The sequence below is a fragment of the Leptopilina boulardi genome, unplaced genomic scaffold (assembly GCF_019393585.1).
Source record: "Leptopilina boulardi isolate dan_hultmark-lab unplaced genomic scaffold, ZJU_Lbou_2.1 LbouV2_165, whole genome shotgun sequence".
NCBI classification, from domain to species: domain Eukaryota; kingdom Metazoa; phylum Arthropoda; class Insecta; order Hymenoptera; family Figitidae; genus Leptopilina; species Leptopilina boulardi.
The window spans coordinates 3117777-3133956 of NW_026137713.1; the positions used below are offsets into that span (position 1 = coordinate 3117777).

The window sequence follows — 16180 nt, forward strand, 5'->3', positions numbered from 1 at the left end:
ATTTACCTGTAAGTAAAAAAACGAAGAGAAATTTTTCAACTCGAACATTTTTTTTACACTGAATTTACTTATTTAATTATAATTTCGAATTTACATTATTTATTTGGGGTATTGATTTTTTTTATAAAACTTTGAATAATATATGTATTTGTTACATGAAACGTATTTTTGCGGTTATGTTTCAATTATTTATATGTCACGAATTTGACAGGTTAAATTTCATTTATTATCACGAAGTCATAATTTTTATCAATAATACTTTTAATTAAACCTTCAGGAAAATATGATAAAACTATTTGAAATTTATATCAATATAAAAAATGGACTAACAAGAATTGGAAAACTTTTTCGAAATATATCAAATTTACAATAAATCGCAAATAATTCAGGATTATTTACAAAAATTTTCGATTATTTTTCAATTGTGATTATTTTTATAATAAGAAGCAAAAGAAAGTTTTTTTTTAAATTCCGATTAATATGAATTATTTACGAGCAAGAATAATTTTGTTAATAAAACGTTTAACAATTTGCACAAATGTTTAACGAACAATGAAGAAAATTTTTCCTCAAATGGAGGGAATTACGCCCATTGGCTGGAAGAAACAGGATTACCAACGTGTGGGTAAGTAAATTTGAAATACTATATCAACATAATTAGAAATTTAAATTAAAAAAATTTCTATAAATTTAAAGATTTTCGTTTATTTTATTATTTGATTTATTTATTATTAATCTATTTATATTATAATAAATCTATTTAATTTAAAAAAAAAAAACAAGAGAAAAAATTTAAATATTATCGTTCAAATTACGATACGAGCGCCACCACGGCGAAAACTCGAACTATCTAATAAAATAACTTGCACTGCCGGCAATGAAAGGCCGTATTTGTTCCATTTCCATGGATTTCCAGTTTATATTCTATGGTAGCTAACTAATGAAAATTGAAAATGGCTAATTGTCAGACGTGCCGTAGGTGAGCAATTCTAAAATGTTGGTTAAAATGTTTAAATAATTGGTTGTGAATCATGAAGAATGGTGCAGTGATTAGTGGTAATCGTTTGTTCACATTAAAGTAACATAATTTCAACAAGTTTTTTCAACGCAATGGTCAAATAATCAGTTCCCACTGTGATGAGCAATAGGAATCGTCTTTACAAGAACTGGTTTGATCTCATTTTTTTTCTTAACACAGTGTTTCTTTGATTACTAAAAAAGCATGTCGCAATATAAAAATTATTCTTCAATATTCACATAACCTAAAATTGTGAATTAATAATTGAAAAAGTTGGTGTCAATAAAAAAGTTTTCATCATATTCTCTCGTGGGGGGGGACACATCATCAAAACGTAGATTAATTTCCTATGCGACCATTCTGAAAACATACGCCCTTCCTCCTACCCACTATTGTACGATAAATGGTTTTTATATGGAAAAAAATATTGCTTTTAAAGACACAATTCTCTTTAACGGGTGTTAAGGGGGTGGGAAATGGTTTTGCAATTATTTAATTTCGATTGTCAATAATTCTCATATCATTTAAATGCAGTGTTTTCAATATGAATGTCTCGTGGGTTCTTATGAAAATGAAAAAAAAAAAAAAATTTATTTCTAACAACCGCGAAGGCCTATTTATCTATACATGAATTGTCATTGTGAAGGCTATACTTTTTATTAATTCACAAAGGGTTCGCTCTTCCGTGAAGTACAGCGCATCGCTATTTTTCAGGCGAACCCTAGTGATTATATTGCTACACTAGTGGACGAGGTTGAGTTTCATCGGGGATTATGGCTTCTGGTGCGTCTTCCTTGGACAGTGCTGGTAGCAGTGGTAAGTTTAAAAAAAAAAAAAATATCTATATCTTTAACATTTTTTTTTAACTTTCAATTAATTTCCTTTTTGTTATTTTACAAAATTAAAATCCGAAATTTTTCTTCATTTTTATCGCTATGGCTTTTCTAAAATTCTCTCATTGTTCAAAAATTGTATTTACAACTTTCAATGTTTATATATTTTATAGGATTAACTGCAAAATATCAATTTTTTTTTTACAATTTTACATCAATAAATTTCATTTTGTAACATTTATTATTTTTTTCTTTTAACTTATATTTAAATATCATTACAAAATTCAATTTTGATTTAGATGAATAAATTTCGAAAAGAATTAATATTTTTGAAATTAGTTTTTAATTTGTAGTTTGAAATTAAGAAAAATTACTCTTTTTTTTTGACAATTATGCGGAAAAACAAAGAAAAATAAACATTTTTCAATTATAATTTAAAATGAAAATCGCTGAAAAATTGTTTTTGAATATTAATGTACAAAATTTGAAAACTTACACACATAAAGTGAAATTATAATTTCTTAATTTCTAGTTTCACTAATGCAACAAAATAGTAAATCAAGATGCTTACATGCATGAGCCATGATTTCTTTCCTGGTGAAAGCAAACATTTCTCTAATTATATTGTTTTAGACACTGTAACGAGTTAATTATTATTTTCTTCTTCTCTTTTATCAAAATACGAATCTTTCCCAATATTTTTTTTTATTAATATATTTTGATTGTATTTAATTTTTCTGAAAATAATTTTTTGTTTTTTCTTTCAGATGGAGCTCTCAATATGGGTGAGAATTCGAGTTACATTATTAAAACTGAAAATTTTAATATCCATGCTCGCAAATCTTTGTTTTTTTTCAAATTTTTATTTTTTCATTGCCGATACTGCACAAAATTCAAATCTCTATTTTGAATTTTTTTCTCTCGATATTTCAAATTCCTTTTGCAAATTATATTAATTTTTTTTTTTTGTTTTAATTATTATTTATTACATTTTTCGTATTTAATTCATATATTTTTATATTATTTATTATTTCCATATTGTGATAATTTTAACAATATAATTTTGTTAGCCTCTATTATAGTAATATAGAAATTTTGTTCTTTACCCGAATGTCTTTTAGATTGTTTATTGTCAATATAAAACTCTGATAACAAGTCTTTCACTTTAGATCAAAATCATAATCGATTTAAACGTCACAAATCATTTTTCATCATAATCTTTTTTTTTTCTCTACTAAAAGTTTGAATTGTTCGAGAGTTAAAGTCAACTTATTAATAAAATTTATGTACATATGAATCGAATTTTAATTTCAATTAATTTTTCTTTGAATTACAATGAAGATCATTTTCTATTATTTTTTTTTATTTTTATACGAAAGAGAATTTGGAAACAATTTCTTTTTTTTTAAACAACTAAATTTGCTGTGCATTATTTTAAGTTTGTTTTTTTTTTTAATTTATACATTTGTTTTTTTGTGTTTCCCCTGCATTTTTTTTTTGTTTTCATTTTAACGCATGTAGAGAGGGATAGCGGAGGCTACGGCGGTGTCGGAAGTCCTGTTCGGGGCCTTGAATGTCGGGACTATGACGGTTTACAGAATCAATGCGAGCAAGCAATGCATCAACTTCAACTCCTTAGACATAAGCACAACGAAACTATTCGACGGTTTGTTCATTTTTTCCGTTTTGTTTTGTTCAATTTTTAGTTTTATTTAATTGACCAATTTTTTGTCTTTTATTTTAATTTATATTTTAATTACAATATTTAATTTTTTTTCAGTTCTAGTTTTAAATTTTGAATTTCCCTTTTGAATTGAAAATAACGGAAATTTTTCTTTTTGATTCATTTGATTTTTTTCTGAATTATCTTTTCTATTTGGAAATTCGAGACCTAGTTTTATATTCATTTGTTGCTCATGACCATCGTTTTACAGTTCTATTTTTGCTTGCTCTATATAAATAGAGCATACACATACACACACAATATATTGGAAAACAAAATCAATAATCGAATAATGTTTAATGTTACGCATTTTTTTCTCTCTCTCTCTGATGATAGGTATGAGCATACTATGAAAGAATTGGAATACTATCGAACACAGCATAGAGCAGCCATGAATCAATTGGAAGCAAATTCACAGGAGAGTTCAGCTCTTCGTGGCAAGTACGGTGAACTTATTAATGATAATCAACGTCTCGATCGTGAGGTACAGGGTTTACAAAAAGAAGTTTCGGAATTAAGATTAAAAAATCAGGAAGTCCTTGTCGCTGATGGAAGTAATAGCGATAGTATAAATCAACATTATATATCGACACTACGTAAATATGAGGCCGTCAAGGATGAGAACGATGCCCTGAGAAAACGATACGATGACCTCGTATCATCTCATTCTGACGTTGTAAATCAGGTTTGTGCTCTAATAATAATTATTTATAGTTTTCATATTCGATAATCGATTTTTTTCATATTATTTTATTATTTTTCTCTTCTATTTTTGTTTTCTTGTTTCTATTTTATCTCGAGCAGGGAATTTTTCCAATTTTTATTTTTATTTATAAAAATTTTGTTTATTTCAATAAAAAATTTTTGTATAAATAAGAAATAAAATGAATTATTGCAGCTGGAATTGGTACAAGAAGAGGTTGCAAGACTGAGAACACAAAATGAAGAAGTTGTTCAGGAGAGAAATACTGTTGTTAGAGAACGAAATGGATTTAAACAACAGTGTACGGCGGCAATTCGTCAATGGGATATTGCATTACGTCAGAAAAAAGAATATCAGGAAGCGCTTGCAAAAACACAACAACAACATGAGGAAGCTGTGAAGGAAATTAATAATGCAATGATACATCGTATGAAGACAAGTAAAGATATGAAACGTTTAACAGAGGAAAGAAATGCAGCGTTACAAGAATATAGTTTAATTATGGGCGAGAGAGACACGGTGCATAAGGAAATTGAAAAACTAGGCGAGGATCTTGCACAAGCGAGATCGCACATCACGCATTTGGAAAATCAAAATAAACAACTCGTTGATGAAGTAAGAATTATTTTATCATTATTTTGCCTTTTTTTTTTTTATTAAACTAGAACACAATTTTTGAAATATAAATCGACTTTTTTTTGTGCCTTAAGGTGAGTCACCACCTTTATTTGGAGTCCTTTAAATTTCATTAATAATTTAAATTTAAGTGGGTCAAAATAAAGGTGATGACTCTTCTTAAAGTCGATCCAAAAGCTGAAAATATTGTAAATTTAAAAAAAAAAAAAATGCCCTGTTTTCAGAAGAAGACACTTTCCTATCAAATTGAAACATTACAACGAGAGATCTCATCGGCTTTACATGATCGTGATGAGGCTTTAAAAGAATGCAACGAATTACGACAGAAATTTGGCGATTTCTCCGAGAGTGCAAATCGTGATTATAAAAATCGTTTGGAACTTCATTCCTATAGTCGTGAGAAGGACAATGCAAATAAGGAAGTTGAAAAAGATACAAGTACACGTGATTATGCGAAAAGAGAAAAAGAACGTATGGTTAATTTAGATCAAGCAAATCTTGAATTAGATAAATTGCGTAAATTTGTCGATACATTGCAAGCGGATCTTGAGGAAGCTGTACAAGAAGCTGAGGTATCGAAAAGAAGACGCGATTGGGCTTTCAGTGAACGTGATAAAATTGTCCTTGAACGTGAAAGTATAAGATCACTTTGTGATGTACGACAAAAGGAGCGTGATCAAGCAGTTTCTGAATTGGCGAGTGCATTAAAAGATTCTGATAATATTAAAAAGCAAAGAAATGAAATTTTAAAAGAATTAAAAGATTTAAAGGAGAAAATTGAATCGGGTGATCATTTATTAAGAACAAGTGGTATTGAAACGGAAGTTAATGAATGGGATGTATTGACAATTCATCATGATCTTGGAAGGCTTTGCTTTGATTCGGATCGTGATTTAGGTTTGGTGCTTGTTGGCGGAAGGGAGAATCCACATTATCCAAATGATACTGGAGTTTATGTGGCGCAAGTAATACAGGGTAGTGTAATGGATGGAAAATTGAGAGTCAATGATTGTATAATGAGAGTGAATAACGTTGATTGTACTTCTGTATCGACGAGAATGGTTTTGGAAACATTACGCTCGTCAACTGTTGGTCCCGCTACGTTGACTGTTCGAAGAAGAAGAATGAATCGTCGAGCATTGAGAACAACACAATTGCCAGTTGGTTCCGTACCACATGGAATTAATCTCGAGACTGGGATTTACATTTCAAAAATTTCGCCCGGAAGTTTAGCGGCAAAGGACGGATATCTTGCAGTTGGCGATCGGGTCTTGAACGTAAGTTTTTCTTTTATCCTTTTTCGCAAGTTTTTTTTTATTTTTAATTTTCTTTTTGCAGATAAATAGCAAACCGATGGATAATGTAACTTCATCGCACGAGGCAATGGCGATTTTAAATGACAATTCCTCGGATGTGCTGACAATTACGACACTTAAGGGAATTCCATTGCCAACAGTAACAAGTTCTGATTCGATGCCCCTTGATGGGAGTTTTAGTCCGGAGAAACAAAAAATGGTGAATAGTTGTTCACAAACGGAACATGAGCGTCTAATGTTGAAAACAAGTTCCGATGATTATGATCGTCGCTACATTGCCTCGAATTTTGGCGATCGAACTGTTTATAAAGTGTCAAAATCGGTAAGCGGAGAGAAGGCAAGTGGAATTAGTAACGCTTGGGATAATATAAGGGAGAAAATTGACATTGTTCGAGGACGACGACACAGTAAGGATCGTGAGGAAAAGAAAAAACGTCATCGTAATTCGAGTCCGAGTACATTTGAACAGGAACAGGACGCAATAGCGGAACTCGATTCAGTGATTGAGAGTTATCATAAAAAAGCAAATAATGGAGTATTAAAACGAAGTAAACGTCGAGGCGGTGCTGAGAAAGCGGAGAAAAATGGCGGTACATGGCCAAAAGCACGTGGTGGACCTCTATTGCAAAATGGAACGGGAACAATACTCCATCCACGTAAAACAAAGGAACGTCTACCACTCAGCGTTCTTCTAAATCAACCACCCAAGTACGAGAGTTATAATTACAATAGGATCTCAAACCCCATTCCTTTGACTAATTTTTCCAATGCCAGTAATCGGCATACTGTTTTTATTTCGGATACCAGTAAATCAGGTCATCAGCTCTTCAGTCAAAAATCCTTTACGCCCGGTGTTCAATTCAAGGATACAAAGGAGAAAAAATTAAGTGAATTCGATTTGGGATCAACGTTAGCGCCATCGGAGACGAGCATTGATTTTTCAGTGAAATCAAGCAAGGATTTGGATTATTATGCAAAGAAACGTACGGCAAAATATTTGCCAAACGATGGAACAACAGAATCAATGCATAATCGTGCACATTCACAACTTTATAGTGGTATCATGGGAACTGGTTCATCATCATCATCAACAACTGGACCACGACAACAATTAGCTGGTAGTAATTTTTCATATCCACCTTATACGCATCCACATCCACAAAATTCATTATTCTCACGTTATCCATCACCACCATCATTACCCTCGGCACAATCGGGTGAGTCTATTGGCCTTCCCGATGCACGTTCTTTTTGTTTTGAACCACCTTATAGTCCTCAACCGCAATCTGGTTTTGGACAACATTTATATACACCATCGGCTGATCTTCATTGTCATAAAAGTAATAAAACACATCCATATGATGTTACACCGTCTTCTTATACACATGGCTATGAGGGCGGTACATTTCCAAGAAAAAAGGAAAATCAACGTTTTCGAATACCATCGAATCCAAGTGTGACGCCAAAAAATAGTATTGGTAAATTATCAACGGGTAGTATTGAAAGAACATCAGAGAGAGGAAGTCCAATGCCAACATTTCATGTTGAGGTATTGAGTCCAGGAACAGGTGGTGGTAGTGGTGAATTAAGAAGGGTTTATATTGATAAATCAGTCGAACCACTTGGTATTCAAATCTCATGTTTGGATGGTGGTGGAGTTTTTGTATCAACTGTTTCTGAACATAGTTTAGCGTCACGCGTTGGATTACAAATTGGCGATCAATTATTGGAAGTCTGTGGAATTAATATGAGAAGTGCTACTTATCAATTGGCAGCTAATGTCTTGAGACAATGTGGTAATTCAATAACGATGCTGGTCCAGTATAGTCCTGAAAGTGAGTATTATTTCATCTTTTTTTTTTTCATTAATTGTTTATTGTCTTTTTTCTTTCTATTTTTTAATCTATAATTGCAGAAACTGACAAATATTTTTTCCAAATTTTAGAATTCATATTTTATTAATTCGTTATCAATTAAATTTTTTTGGAAATAATTATATTAAAAATTGAATTTTTAAAAAATGTGTTTCTGCAATTTTAGATTAGAGTATTTATTGCCCTTTGTAGAAATATTCATTGTCCTGAAAATATTTATCCTTGTAGAATATTTACCATTGACAAATTATTTATAATATTAATTGTATATTGCATATATTTTGGATATTTAATAACTATAATATTTATTAATTAATCTGAAGCTTTTTCTTGCTGCATCAAATTCAGAGGATTTAAGTATTTTTAATATGATAAACATTTATCTAATTTTTTATTTATTTATTTATTAATATATTTATATTTTTAAATAATTATTATTCTAAAGGAAAATGTGAATTTTTTTGTAAAATTATTTGCTAAATTTTTATTTTTCCATTATTTAAGAATTCAATGAACAAGATGGTTCAGCATCGTCAAGTTCATCGGAAGCGGGTGGCGAAGAAGCTGGCAGTCGTAGTGGATCACCAACACCATGCAATAGTCCGGAAGCACCTAGAAAAACAACGAGCGAACCATTAGAATCATCAGAACCTGAACGTGATGGTTCATCATCATTGAATACAATGCGAAGTGATCGCGATAGAGAACGTGAACGTGAAGTTCGTGCATCAGCATCGTTAGACGTGAGAAATACACAGGATCGTGATCGTGAAATTCGTAGTTCAGCGTCGCTTGATATTAATATTAGAAAGCCAGAATTAAGAAATTCGGCAACACTTGAAAATATGAGAAATTCAGCGACATTAGATTCGTTGCGAAGTGCAACGGGTACATTGACACGTGCACAAATTAATCAAGCCGCAACAACATTGCAACGACAAAATGCAACAGTTCGTAGTCCAACGCAAGAGGATCAAACGCAAAAAGCAACAGTGCCACCAAGTGAACCGCGTTATTTATTCATTGAAACGAGAAAATGTTCCAATTTAGGAATATCGCTCGTTGGTGGTAATGGAGTTGGAATATTTGTTCATTCCGTTCAACCGGGATGTTTAGCGGAAAAATCGGGATTAAGAACTGGTGATCGTATACTTGAATATAATGGTGTTGATTTAAGGCAAGCGACTGCTGAACAAGCTGCATTGGAATTGGCAAGACCCACTGATAAAGTGACATTAATTGCACAATTTATACCCGAGAGATATAATGAAGTTAAGGATAAACCTGGTGATAGTTTCTATGTGAAGGCAATGTTCGATCGTACCGGTGATGTTGGCGATAGTTTACAATTGAGATTCAATAAAGATGATATTTTATATGTTGATAATACAATGTTTAATGGAACGCCTGGACACTGGAGAGCTTGGCTTGTTGATCAAACTGGAAGACGACAAACCTGCGGCATCATTCCCAGTAAATATAAGTAAGATCAATTTTCATTTTAAAATTAATCATCAATATTTTAAAATCATGTTTTTAAAGAAATGCGATTTTTTTTTCGATTTAAATCTAATTTCTAAATTATTTATTGAAAAACTATTTTAAAAATTTAATTTAAATAATATATAAAAGAAAATGATTGAAGAAAAATAAAAAATTCTTACTGGTAAAAAGTAATTAATGATTATGAAAATAATTTGATTTCTTAGAGTTGAGGAGGAAATGCTTTTGAGAAGATCACTTGGTGATTTGGAAACTGACGCCGGAAGGAGAGGAACAACAAGTGCTAGGCGCAGTTTCTTCCGTAGAAAAAAGCAGCATCAACGATCTTCCAGCAGAGATAGCAAGGAACTTTCGCAGCTTACAGGCGTCAATATGGGATGGTACAGTGACAGTGGAACGCTCAATGAGGAAAATTTACCAGCCAGTTATCAACGAGTTGAACGACTTGACTGTAAATATTTTTAATTACTTATTTAATTAAAAAAAAAAAAAAACAATTGCAAAAATTTTCTTTTACTAACAAAAAGTAAAATTATATAAAATATTACTTTTTTTAAAAATTATTTTTGTTTTAAAAGAAAATAATTTTAAAAAAAATTATATAAATGTTTTATTATATGTTTCTTTATTTTTACATTGAAAATTTTTCTATTTTTGAAAAAAAAATGTATTTTTTTGAAACCATTTTGACAAAAATAGATATTATTTAAAGAAAAATTTTTTATTTTTTAGTTTTAAAAAATATTGAGGAATACAAAAAAAATTTACAATTGTTGCCTTTATAGATCCAGCTTTGAGACCAATTTTAATAATTGGTCCATTCAGTGAATGCGTTCTGGGAAGACTGCTTCAGGAGTTTCCGGGACAATTCACCAGATGTCTACCGGAAGCAATGCATTGTTCGCAAGCAACTCTCGAGCAAGGATTGCGAGATTCTCTGTATGTTGATTACAGAAAGAAAGGTAGTTACTTCGAATGCACAACTGTTCAGGCAGTGAAGGACATTTGCGAAAAGGTAGACAATTTTAAATATTTTCTTTACGTATTATTATTAATTATTATTATTTATTTCCATTATTATATTATATAATATTAATATAAATCAAAAAACATCTTTTCTTTTTTTGTTAATTAATAATGTTTAGATTATTTAATTTTTTTTAAAGAATACTAATGCATTTACTGGCATTATTTGGAATTTACAATTTTTTTACATTATGAAAAAGATAAAAATTTTCCTTATTTTTCAGCGCTAATATATTTATTGTTTTAATAAACTAAAGTTCTTTTTTCAGTTTATAAAATTTTGTTGTAATTAAATTAGATTTAATGAATTATATTTTTGTATTATTTTTTTAATGTTTAAATTAAAATTAAATTAAAATTAATTTCTGTTTTTAAATAAAATTTATTAATCATTTGTTTTTTTTTTGTTAGAATTCGCACTGTCTTTTGGATATATCAATTGCCTCAATTGAAAGACTTCATAGGCATCAAATATATCCTATCGTTCTATTGATTAAATTCAAGAGCACAAAGCAAATAAAGGAGGTGAAAGATTCGAGGTATCCTGGCGAAAAAGTTAGCGCCAAGGCAGCTAAGGAGATGTACGAACAAGCACTCAAATCAGAGGCCGAATATCGATTTTTCATCTCATGTAAGTAAAAACAATTTTAATTTCCTTTTTTTTTCAATTTTATAATAAAATATTTTTAATATTTTATTTAAATTTATTAACAATTTATCAACGAAATTTATAATTATATAATTTTTTACTCAATATTTAAATAATATTAAGTATAATAATGAATATTATTATTCATTATTAATTAGTTTGTAAGAAATTTTTTTTCCAAAAAACTGTCTTTTAATTTAAATCAAGGGAAAAATAAATTTTCCATATCTAGGGAATTATTTTGTATACATGCAATGTAAGTATAATCATTGCATTGTTGGTTTTTAAAGATTTTTTTTTTAAATCAAATTTAATTTAATTTATTAAAAATACACGAGGCTGAGAATATTTATTCGTGGAAAATTGTAAGGTGAACAAAAAAAAAATCCTTAAACAAAAATATTATTTTTGCAGCAATAATTCCTGCTGGAGTTAGTGTCGCATATATCGTAACGCAGATAAAAGCAGCCGTCGACGACGAGCAAAGCAAAGCATTATGGGTACCTCGAGGGCCTCCCTGACATTTAAGGGGGGGTCCCAACAAACCGCAGTGGAAATCAATCTAATTCCATCGGGGGACCCTTTCGTCTCAACTATGCGTACAATTCTTAAAGAAAAAAAAAAAAAAATATTTTTATTTATGGTCTCGAGCCAATTTATTCTCAGAGCAAAAGAAAGTTTTTTATTCTTCATCAAAAAGAATTCTTGCTCGGGTATAAACAAATCTCGTTGGTTGTGATTTCAGGATTTTTCATTTTTTTTACATTTTCTTCAATTTTTTCTTTTTCTTTTTTGTCCCCCTATTAGATAGAATTTTATTTTCTTCATATTTCTAATCACGATGGCAGTATTCTGCATCTTCTTCTTTTTTTTCGTTTCTCTCATTTTTCTTTTTCTATTTCTCGTTTTTTTTTTTTTTTTTATTATTCATAATTGTTTTGAAAATTTCTTTGCCATCTTTTTCTACTTGTCGTTTTTTTTATTATTCATAATTGTTTTGAAAATTTTTTTCGCCATCTTCTATTAAGTCTCAAAAGGGGGAGATTAAAAAAAGAAACACAATAATAGCTTAGTGAGAAAAAAAAAAAAAAAAAAAATAGAAGCAGTCTGTGAAAATTTCAAAGAGACCATAAAAAGTGAGCGACTGTATCTAAATGAAAAATTTATCGAGAGTAATTTGTTACATTGTTGTTAAGACTTGTTGTTATAAAAAAAAAGAAAAAAAGATACAGTCTGACATTTAATAGAGGTAGAAAAAAAATTATTCATTTGGAATAGATTTTTTTTTTAGACGTATAGAGCGACGGAATTGCTGGAATTGATTTTTTTGACACTCGGTTTTTTCTGTAAATATTGTGTATGTAGACATCGTTAACGCGACTAACAAAAAATATTATTATTATTATTATTATTATTATTATTATTATATTATTGATGATTTAGGGAAGAATTCGCCGCTTTTGTACAGATTATCGATTTAAAAAGGGGATTTTTTTTAACCCCCTCGCCTTTAATCGTATTTATAAATACACATACGGGGATTTTGAATGTGCTTATAAAAAGCGCTCCTCAATGGTGCAAGAGTAACGTAAATACGTATTTAATATGATAAGAATTGTTTTTTATTACCGTTCTTTACGGTACTTGTTACACTGTTATATCGAAGAGCCTACCAAAAAAAAAAAAAAAAAAAAAAATCTTTTTTTTTTAAAGAAAGTTTCCTTAATCACTGATCTGCTTAGAAGTCAACAAATCAAATTTTTTTTTGTTGGCAAATTTCTTTTTCAATTTATTGACACTTCTGTATTGTATTTATTTTTTTGCATTTGAAAAAAAACCGATGTATTTTTTCTTTATATGATCTCAAGAAAGTATTTTTTTTTTTTTTTTTTTTATTCAGTGATTGAGGTAAACTTTTGGGTAGTGCGACTCGTAATTGTCGAGATTGTGAATTTTTTCATCGTCAAATTGAGTTTTCTATCTAAAAAAAGAAAAAGGAAAAAAAAAACAATAATATATAGGCGTAAGTTACATACTAGAGACCAAAAATTAAAAGAATATTGATATTTAATTAATGGAGTTAGGGGGAGGGGGGGTTCTATAATTATTAATTTAATTTTCATAGGCAAATGAGGACGAGATTATTAGAAATTTAGTCTTTTTTTTTCCTTTTGTTTCTTACGATTTTGGGTTGAGAAATTTTTTTTTTTTTTTTTTAATCTCGTCACTAACACGAGATTTAATCGAAGTTAACTTACACATTATTATTGGTTTCGAGAATGTTTTACTTGACCGGAAATTATGAACATTTTTTAACAAATTTAAGATTAAAATTAATTTTGTCACAAAAATTTGGAATTTTTTTTTTGAATTTAATTATTCAATTAGTATTATTTATAATTATTTATAATCATACAATTTTTAAGTATAAAAATATTTATAAAATATTGAAATTAGGGAATGGAACAAATTTTCTCTTAAATTTTAATTTAACGAGACGAAAAGAAAATTTTAGATTAAATAATGTTAAATTGAATTTTATTGTATACCTACGATTTATAATGTTTTTTCTCTCATTGTAAAAGAAAATTAGAATTTGTTGTGTTTTTTTCCGAGTTTAGTAAACATTCTGTGAAACTGTTTTTTTTTTTTTTTTTTTTTTTTTAAACAAAATATTAGAAACGTGATAAATGAGAATTTTTTAATCACATCGCTGTGATAAAAGTTATAATACTTGATGACATATCATCTTTAAAAATCGGACCATACTCACTTATTATCGGCATCGTATATATACAGACACAAAATACATTATAGTATGTGTAAATAAACACACATATATATATATATATTTATTGATTAATATAATTAATGTGCGTGATTATTGTTTTAAATTTTAATTTTTCAGTTATTTGCAATTTTGAGGATTTTTAATGATCGATTGATTTATTACAATTTTTTTTTTATTATGAAAATTAATGTAATTTATTGATTAACATGTTTTTTAATTTATTAATTATTTATTAAATTATTATTTTAAAAATTTTATAAATTATTTCAATGAAAATATTTTTCAAAAAGATATTTGTTGATTTTTTTTTATTTGTGAATTACAATTTTGCTAATATTAATTATTAATTATTAATTAGCAATAAGCAAAAATTCATGAAAAACCTGAAAGTAAAAAAAAGCATAATTTGTGTTAATTATGGAATAAAATAAAAATACAAGAAAAAGTGTTGTCAATAATATATTAATAAACTGAATTAATTCAATAATTAATTTACCAAATGTACCGTAGCTTTTAATATTTTTACAAATCGTTCGTTATAAATTCTGTAAATCGAATAAATGAAATAATTCGAATTTCAACGATAATTATGCGCCTTAATTAATATTGTAAACGAGACGAGTCAAAGGAGAATCCATTTTATATATATATATATATTTATTGGAATTTAATTAAAAATTAAATTCGACGAGGAATTTTTATTGTTTTAAAATCAGGAAACTTGTTTGACACGCCTTGTGTATATATGAAAATAGTTATATAAATATATATAAAATATACTTAGTGACGCACTTTTGATATTCTGCATCAAGCACGATTTTAATTTTTTTTTTCTTTTTTTTTTTTTTAAATAAGAAAAGAACAGAAAACAGTTAAGTTAAATGTTACGATAATTTATATCGACCTTAAAAAAAACTCAATTTAGCATATAAAAGCCAGGTGCATTCATCTCGACTTAAAAGAAAAAAAAAAAAAAAAAAAAAAAAAAAATGACTATTATTACGATGATCATTAAAGCGTAAATGGTGATATACTGCGTAGCTAAGAAGCGGAAACGTAGATTACGTTTTATTGATCCACGTTTAGGATTCTAATGAATTTTACTTTTTTATTATTATTATTTTTTTTTTTCATTTTTTAGAGTCCGACTTGGGATCGTTATGACGGAAATCACGACTAGTCTTCGAATAGTATTCTACAATTTACAATATGTTTCTTCTTTTTTCATGTTTTTTCTCACTTTTATTCCGTGATTCTATAATGCTCTCATTATTCTCTTCTATTTCTTCTTATTCTTCTTCTATGTATATTCTTCTCTGGTTGGTGTTTTCGGGTTTTTCTTCAAATTTCTCTTGGTGGATCACAATTTTCCGCCTCTCAATTTCTCTTGTTGTAGTTTTATAGACAGAAATATTGTAATTGGTGTAGGTTTCTTCAAAAAAAAAAAATATCTTTAAAATTCTTGAAAATATTCTGGATTTTATTTTTACTTAATTTTTCCTTGTTGAAAATTCAAATTATTCAATTAAAATTTAATTTTAAATTTACATTAAATAATTTAAATTTAATTTATTATGAGAAATATTCAAAATTAATATCAATCATTTTTATGGCGTTAAACGAAACTTTTTTTTTAAATTGTATAAAAAAAATCTTTCTCCAAAATCCAGATAATTTTCGAGAACTTTGCTAAAAAAAAAAGTAAAACTTTATTTCCCACAATGCATTTTGTAGATCATTACTTTTGCAGGTGAAAGTATAATTTTTAAATTCAGAAAAAATAAATAGAACTTTATTCGTTGATTAGTGAATTTTTCGATTTAATTTTTTTTTTTTTTTTTTTTTTTTCAAAGGAACAAGACAAAAATGCTCAAACTTGTTGAAATTATATATAAAAGCCAAATACAGTCTTCGTATAATTGGAGCTCGTTTCCAAAAAAAAAAAGAAAAGAAATTGGAAAATAAGCGAGTGAGATTATTAAAAAAGAAAATAGTCTTAGATTTTTGCGAATTAGAAAATTAAATCGAATTTTTAGCCTTCGAAATGGTTGTGATACATTTTTAATTGTCCCATAGAGAAAAAAAAAACTCTTTTTATGTTGTCAATT

At 28.4% G+C, this 16180-nt stretch overlaps 2 protein-coding genes across 8 annotated transcripts in view; one reads left to right on the plus strand and one right to left on the minus strand.

Moving 5' to 3' along the window:
* The window catches only part of LOC127277278 (facilitated trehalose transporter Tret1-2 homolog), a 220635-nt gene extending 220114 nt beyond the window's left edge, over nt 1-521 (minus strand). For all 3 annotated transcript variants that reach the window (XM_051298263.1, XM_051298261.1, XM_051298262.1), the window contains exon 1: nt 7-521. The gene's annotated coding sequence lies outside the window, so the exon portion shown is untranslated. The remainder of the gene's footprint in view (nt 1-6) is intronic.
* A 368-nt stretch (nt 522-889) lies between these two features.
* Nucleotides 890-15920, plus strand: LOC127277282 (disks large homolog 5). 5 transcript variants are annotated; one of them, XM_051298274.1, is made up of 14 exons: nt 928-1169; nt 1733-1834; nt 2619-2636; nt 3373-3517; nt 3911-4259; nt 4473-4892; nt 5138-6190; nt 6252-6937; nt 7037-8064; nt 8608-9586; nt 9813-10057; nt 10392-10621; nt 11044-11263; nt 11696-15920. In XM_051298274.1, exons 2-14 carry the CDS (start codon nt 1792-1794, stop codon nt 11800-11802), a joined length of 5523 nt encoding a protein of 1840 aa, XP_051154231.1. In that variant the 5' UTR covers nt 928-1169; nt 1733-1791; the 3' UTR covers nt 11803-15920. The 5 variants fall into 5 exon arrangements, with proteins under 5 accessions (XP_051154227.1, XP_051154231.1, XP_051154226.1 ...); XM_051298270.1 differs by having other exon boundaries at nt 890-979; nt 6252-8064; XM_051298269.1 differs by having other exon boundaries at nt 6252-8064.
* The last annotated feature ends 260 nt before the right edge of the window (nt 15921-16180 follow it).